The 7912-nt window shown below is 41.3% G+C and overlaps 1 protein-coding gene across 2 annotated transcripts in view; it reads right to left on the reverse strand.

The window, feature by feature from the left end:
• Positions 1 to 6: 6 nt before the first annotated feature.
• LOC115233005 (probable serine/threonine-protein kinase dyrk2) overlaps positions 7 to 7912 on the reverse strand; it is a 103708-nt gene continuing 95802 nt past the window's right edge. For both annotated transcript variants that reach the window (XM_029803212.1, XM_029803211.1), the window contains 8 exons: positions 4562 to 4706; positions 3716 to 3932; positions 3221 to 3319; positions 2894 to 3052; positions 2663 to 2801; positions 2262 to 2577; positions 2015 to 2144; positions 7 to 1799 (listed from right to left, as the gene is read on the reverse strand). In XM_029803212.1, coding sequence (XP_029659072.1) covers positions 1316 to 1799; positions 2015 to 2144; positions 2262 to 2577; positions 2663 to 2801; positions 2894 to 3052; positions 3221 to 3319; positions 3716 to 3932; positions 4562 to 4706 — 1689 coding nt within the window. In that variant the 3' untranslated portion in view covers positions 7 to 1315. The remainder of the gene's footprint in view (positions 1800 to 2014; positions 2145 to 2261; positions 2578 to 2662; positions 2802 to 2893; positions 3053 to 3220; positions 3320 to 3715; positions 3933 to 4561; positions 4707 to 7912) is intronic.

A 7912-nucleotide genomic window follows, 5' to 3' on the forward strand; every position in this document is an offset into this window, starting at 1 on the left:
GGTTAAATAGCGTTGTAGGAAATCATTGAAAAATCCTCGGCCTCTTTTTATCAAGTATATGTATTTTATAAAGCGAACTAGCTACATGCTGTTCCTGGGATTTAAAAGACGCGCAATTAAAATCTGTACATGCCTACGCGTATGTAAGTAATGTTAACTTTGCCATTATCGACGATAACCTCATTATTCGTATGCAGCTATATCTTTACGGTAATAGTGGCGATATAGCGATTATTACAGATATAATAAGAAAATAATGATTAATAGTAAATTGAAATTATTATATTAGCGATCGTTACTTCTTAATATCAGAGAGATCTAAGTAAGACAGTGGTAGTTTAATATCACAATAAGACTACTCAGGCCTCGTTAAACTGGGGCATGCTTCATGTATTAATGTTACTCCTCGCCTTGACGCTTCGTTATTAATCGCGACCCTGTGTTGGCGACACAGGTCGACTCACAGATCTTCGGCGCGACCGTAATTCGATGGTGATCCCGACGTTTTTATTGCAACGTCGGACGAATCGTTGTGTCGACATTTGTTTCGCTTCTCTACGCGTATTGTCGCGACGATACATATGTATATCGATGATATATATGCATCGTATCGCTTACATTCGCATAGTTATTTAAAGTATATTATATGCTAATAATATACCTTGTCTTTACTCGCGCGAGTTTTTTTTACTAGCGACGTCTAGCAAATTGTTTGCGAGCTCGTCAGTAAGGCAAACTACGCATCCTGCGAATACTCTTTGTAATTTTTTTATATCTATGGCCGAGATTTTTTATCACCCGATTACGTCGTGCATTTCATACGTTCGCGCGAGATAAACATCCGAATCAGCTAAATATGATGGTCCGTATTAAAACGTAACCGGTATACATTAACAATTGCCAGTATCCTCGCTGTGAGCAGCAAAATTTACGTTGTTCGCGAGTAACTACGATAATGCGCGCGCAAATTTGTTACGTTTACCTGAGTGACATCGAGTGTCCCCGAAAACGCGCAAATCGATCGCTATATTGCTCGTCATTCGGCATGCCCGCGCGCTCTTCTCCCATCGTCAGATCGTCATTTTGGCCTCATAGCTCGATACATGCCGAGACTAGCGACTCTACGTGTCTAGCCCGTTTGGCATCGGGGAACGCTAATGTCAGAAATCGGCCAGCCAGTTCTACACGCGCCGTCTGTTCAATCACGTTTGCTCTTGACATACATCAAACAATATCTATATGTCGCAAGAACGAGGCTGCTAATCGCATCAGTGCGCGAATAGCGCGTTTAGAAGTGGCTGGCGCAAACCCGACTTCACAATATCGGCGGCAGGAACGTGCCTGAGTCATCGAGATTCGGATCCAGACTCGCGACGATATCACCAGTCGACGCGTGCCTCGATGTCGCTGTCTGTGTGCTGCTTGCCAGGGCGTGACTGCTCGCGCTGCCGTTCAACTTGCTCTTTACCATCAGGCCACCACCGTTATCTGTGCCATCGGTGCCGGTCGAGACCTTCTGAACATACTTACGACCCTTGTAAAGCCGGTACATCGTGTACGGTGGATCTTCCATTGTCGTTGCTCGTTGCCGCGGCGCGCTTACGGTCACGCTCACTGTCTGCGGTGCATGCGCGGACTCCCGCGACGTCTCGACGCTCGTCGTCGTCGTGTTCCCGCTCGCATTCACCGTCGACGAGGCTATCGCCGAGGAGGAGGAGCTCACATGCGAAGAAGACGACGAAGTTAGCCACTCGTGACGCATCGCCTCGTCGGGGGTCATGCGTTTCTTTGGATCCCACCTAATGGTATCAAAAATATCGTTTAGAGTAACATCCGAGAATAGAAAATTCATAAAATTTAGGATAAAAAAAATTTTATTTCCACGAAACGTTTGATTACAAACGAAAATTTCAAAAGTTACAAAAATCGAATTCCAAATTCGATTTCATCAGTGTATAGAAATTATGGTATAAATGCACGCGCGGAAACACTGTGTATTGTATAGGAAACTTACTCGAGGCATCTGCTAACGAAGTTTACGAACAACATGTCGGAGCACCGAAGGGCCATTGAGAGGTTCTTGCTACCTGCCCATCTCTTTTTGCCTTTGCTATTTGTCACACATCGCGGACTCCCTTTCTGATCTGTAATGATTTTAGAGTCGATTCTTTGAATTCGTTACGCCACCCGCGCCCGCTTCTATCTTTAGGAGCGCTTAAAGTCTCGACATTGTACTCATTAGCATCGTGAGTATAACTTACCGAAGAAGAGCCTGCGACGAGTCGCATGACTGATAATGTGCTCTGGCGGCAGACCAAGGACCTCCATGATACAGGCGAGCTGCTCTATCTCGTCCTCGCCCGGAAATAGCGGGTATCCTGTGTACAGCTCAGCCAAGATACAGCCCAGGCTCCACATATCGATCGGTGTGCCGTAGGGAAGACCAAGAATCACTTCTGGACTTCTGTAAAACCTCGACTGTATGTACGTGTAAACGCGTTGATGACTATAACACGAGGAACCGAAATCGATGACTTTGATTGAGCTGCTACCCCGTTGTTTCAGCAGCACGTTCTCCTGTAACAATAACAGACATCACATATGAGAGACGAAACTCGGAACGAATACGAATGTGACGTGTATGCATTAGGCGTGTACCTACCGGTTTCAAATCACAGTGAATAATGTTCTCTCGGTAGAGCAGTCTCAAGCAACTAATTAGCGAGTTGGCAAAACGGCGGATTAGGCTCAGACTGAATCCTTGATAATTATTCTTTTTGATTAACTCGTACAGATTCAAGCTGTAAGAGAGACGACAGTTTTATTTTATGCGTCCTGTTTTAATAAACTCGCGAAAACTCTATTTCGCGTTATTACGCTTACGATCGCTCACCTCATTAATTCGAAACTGATGCACAGGTGATTCCTGAAGTAAAAATATTCTAGCATGTGTATCACATTGTGTTGCGAGTTCGCCTCCAGATCCTTCTTCCTAAGATGTTCCAAGATCCTTACTTCGATGAGAGCCTGATGATGGAATCTCTTTTTGTTCCTGCAAGGACAGTGAAAGTCACACGCTGTTTAATAAAGAAACGACGCGGCAATCGGAAAACAAAAAATGCCGGATGTATTGACTCGTTCGTTACGCGGATTTGTTTTCGAATCATAGCTCCAAGTGAGTCATAGCTCGCGAGATGACTGTACTTGCGTTTCCACGTACCTGATAATCTTGATGGCGATGTGCTGTCCCGTTTTATGATCCAACGCTCGAATCACCTGACCGAAGCTTCCCTTGCCGATTACCTCCAAAATCTCGTATCTGAGAAGAATGCACATACAAGCTGCCAATAATTTACGCACGTGAGAAAACGTAGCAACAAATAATACAATAAAATACAAAAGTAAAAAATTAAAAGAAAGAAAAACAATCGCATTACAAGTCATACGCATTTGACGCATATACTATTGCGAGCGAGAAAACTCATCGTTACGTGAATGCTTCTATTTTTCTCGCGTTTCGTGTAATCCATCGTATATATTTGGGTGCGAGTTCGCGTCCCTAGGCATAGTTCTCAACCGCAATTTCTCCACGCGAGAATAACAACGGAATTACAAGAACGCGCACAATTGCGAGATTGCGATCCAGATCCGACTAGCAAGATCTCGCCAAGAAAAATCGCGCGCCGAGACTCGATGAAAGAGGATAAAGGCTCACCTGTAGGAGATATGATCGTGCAGGACCTTGTTGTAACTACCGTTCTCGTCGTCGTAGCCTCCGTTCTGGGAGGAGACCTCTTCGCCGTGAATTTTGTGGGCCGACAGGCCCAGATACCAGATCTCCGAATACTTCTCGATCTCGGCGCGCTCGAATTCTGTCAGTCTGGAGCCATAATACTTCACCGCTTCCTGGGGTGTCATTGGCAGTCTCCCGGCTATATTTTTCCGAAGCAGAAATATCAATATATATCAAATGATTGCGTACTTCAGGAGTTCGCGAGAGCGTTATATAAGTTTCGACAGCAACAGTTTGCAAATTTTTAAATTTTTCTGTGAATAGGAACTTTTAGAATGACACTGGTACATTTATTGCGTTTTAGTAATTAATCTCAAATATAGAGAACTTTTAAAATCTTAATGAAAAATTGTGTATACATGTGTATTTTTATTAAACTGTGTGCAGAGATATATTTATTTGTTTAGGGCATATAAATTGAAAACCACTTTTTGCTTGGAGTATATGAATATTCTCTAATTAATCTCTAATCAATTCTACGGAGAATTTTAAATTTTTATTAAATTTTATTAAGATGTTTTTATTAATTCACAGAATACGGATTGAGAACCGTCTTCTCCGAAAGATATGAGTAATAATTCTCCTCGTATAAGCCTTAATTCTTACATTGCGTGTAATTCGCGTCACCGTTATAGTACTTTGCATTTTCAAATATCCGCGTCTTAAATATTCGTTCGATCAACGACGCGAATTTAACTGACAGCGCGTTTCCCACTTGCGCCATATAAGGTTCCGCGATTCTCGTGTAATCATAGTGTTCTCACGTACCGTATACTTCGGGAGAAGTAGCACTGATGGGTTCATGCAGCGGCATACTATGAATGTTGTTGCTCGTGTTGTTGGAGTTGTTGGCATTGTTGTTGTCCGATTTATCCACCCGCGTCGGCTTGGTATTGAAGAAAGACGGCAATTTCTGAAACAAAGAAAAATTTCGTTTATTTAGATAAAAGCCTGTCAAAATCACACGTGTTATGAAAATTTGTAACGCCGACCTGTGCTCGTAAAACTCGCGGATTTATCTACGCGTGTTTCGTCGCGGCAATGTTTTACAATCAACGAGTTTTCTCAAGGGAATAGAGGGCCAACGTTATACGTCGTAATTCTAGTATGAAATGTCAACGTTAATGACAAGAGTAGATGGATCGTTAATCTCGTGATTTCGCCCTAAAACCGAAACGTAAACTTGATTAAATTACATCCGTGCAGAGATATTTAACATCGGAATTTCAAACAATAGAACATTCATTGAAGTTTTTACCTAACAAGAGCCGTCTCCAAAACGAGAAAGTCCGACATCCGGTTTATTACAATATATCAATATGTACCGACCATAATTTCTCAAAGTATTTTCCGTTCGTTTCTCCGCACCGCAATTTTATCGACATGAGAAAATAACACCGCAATTATGCCGCGTTCAATTTTCGCGTTAAAATTGCCCGAATCGCTTTTGTGGCGGCGACGATCGAAGCTTTTTTCTCGATGTGAAAGTGGTGCGACGCGGTATAATCTCTTAAAGAAAGTAGAACACGACACACACACAGAGAGTGCGCGAGCGTGTATACTGACCCCCGATTTAACAAGTTTAATGACACCGAAGAAGAGTGACCCGGGATAATTATTTCTTCGCCGCGAGAAAGAGCCCGTTGAAACATCGGCGAAGAGACGCCTTTCCGTACCAAGGGCAGTCACCGGTCGCGAATGCATCTCGAATGACAATCAGCCTTCGCCGTTGTTCCTGGTTCTTGCCAGGGTCTCCGGTCGTTCATTAAATTTCCACGCGCGTCTTTCCGCCGATGTTAAATATTTATATACGACTGAACGCTGGCAATCGATCTCGGATGCCTGTTGCCGGTAGCGAGCACATCCGGCGCCAGGAAATATATTTATGGAAAATATCTTGGTATAAGTCTATGGAGAGGAACATAAACTTATAATGGCGAAGCGATAAATTATCGCGATATACATGCGACGTCTTTTAGTGCAGACAAACAGATCAAATATTCCAGACTTTTATATTCCAGAGGATGGTATAATGTTTTATCGGATGTTTCATTCCATTCTTTTTTAGATATTGAATCTACGCGTAATAAAAAAAAAATATTGAAGAGTTGGTGAATTTTTATTTATCTATAAATAAAAGAATATATATACGTATGTGTGGAAATTTCTGCAGCCTTTAAATGCCTTGCAGGAGCAGACAGGTGGATACCACGCTCACCTCGCCCCAGATGTAATACTGTTAGCGATATTTATGCGCGACATTATGAGAAAGTATCGAAATAACGATTGCACTCCGTATGAATACTCAATTATTCTACATAACATTCCGCGCGTCGCTGACGTTTACCTTCGCGAATGTATAATTTTCCACGTATGAAATATATTGAAGTATAAAAGCCCATGTTGAACACACGATTACTCTATCTCAATTAATCTCGATCACTCTAGATATTTCTCTTCGCAAAAGCATTTGATTTATGTGAAGGCGCGAGCAGCGACAAGGAACGACGCGATTTGGCGTCAATTGATCAGGCCTGACGGCAATTAAGGCCAGACGAATGTTGGCATAAATCTTCATTAAAGGGTCGCCAGACGGTTCACGAATGCTCTCACGCGTCCTTGTTGTCTTCTAATCCTACATTGTTTCGTATCTACGCGATCGTATTGACCGTCGATTCAATCCTAAATTGTCGTGTAGAAGTACATTATTACGTGACTTTTACGACACTCGATCTAACATTACGTATCTTACGTTGCAATATGCAATAAATGTGATTTGTGTTGCGTAAACAGGATTTCTCTACTCAAAGCTTGTAAAAAGATTTCTTGAAAATTCCTTGATCTTTCAGGTATCTTTGTTCAAAATTCCACGTAAAGAGAATATTTTAAAGATCTTTTTTTTTATGCAACTTTGTAAAATAAACTTTTTTATTGTATGTGTTTTCAATGTTTTTCACGCATACAAAGGAAAAACACGCGAGGCCCTTTAAGTTTCAAGTGCTAGATATGTAAATGTACTGAAAAAACTGAATAACTTTCGTTTAACATTTTCATTTTTTTTTTAATGAAAATTACAATAGAAGATATACTGCATATTCAATATTTTGTTAAGACAATGAATATAAAAACAGAGGGTGGGGAGTAGATATATATTTATAATATATTTTAAACGCACAATTCACTTGGCTTGCCGACTGTTTACGATATGAGAACAAAATTATCAAAGAGAGAATTTAAAAAAGAATTCCCTGAGTCCCAATAAAATTCCATAAATATTCCTTGATTTTTTCACATACAAAAATAATTTCTGAGAATTCCAGGTTTTCCATGTTTCTCCAGAGAGTAGACACTCTGATAAATTTTGCGCATAGTAAAAAAAACTTTGGCATTAAAAATTCAGATCTGAAAATGAATCGACGGCCGCGGCTCTCTCCTCTGACCTGGCGTAATGAAAAATTATTATCGGCCATCCGCTGCATGGCTCGGACCGGCGATACGCGGATGAGTTTCATGCGGAGCGAGGGAGATCGCCGCATAAATAAAAAGTCGCGAATGAATAACCGTGCAGTCCGGAGGCCGCTCGTATAAATTGTAATCTTACATTTATCTCGCCGACGTTCCACACACAGATTCCTTTTATTTCTTCCCCCTGTCTCTCTTCGCTCTCGAGCGCGCCTCTCGCTTCGGCTTGTAGGGGTAGACTCATCCTCTTGACTTTACGACCCGCCCTAGATTAGGATTTATTTTAACCCTAAAGGAGCGTCGCCGCGTCTTCATGTCGGTTTTTCTTTCCACGATTCGCTCAGAGATCACACTAACTCTATCTAAATTGTTGGCCGACCATTCTCTACGCACTACCCTAATACGTTCTTCCTTCTCGTAAATCAATTGATACTCTCGATACTTGATGACGGGATAACTGAAGAAAAATCAGGAATATAAAGTTACAATCGAGATTTATAACAGATTCTCAAAAAATAAAATCACAAAATCAGATTTATATATTTCGATGAATATTTTTCTCTCAGTTCTATTACATGCCGTAATAACATAGTATATCAAAGCTATGTAAGTTTGATTAAAATAAAATTGTAAAATTAATATTTTAATAAAAAAGAA

This window comes from Formica exsecta, unplaced genomic scaffold (genome assembly GCF_003651465.1).
Source record: "Formica exsecta isolate Colony F162 unplaced genomic scaffold, ASM365146v1 scaffold155, whole genome shotgun sequence".
Taxonomy (NCBI): domain Eukaryota; kingdom Metazoa; phylum Arthropoda; class Insecta; order Hymenoptera; family Formicidae; genus Formica; species Formica exsecta.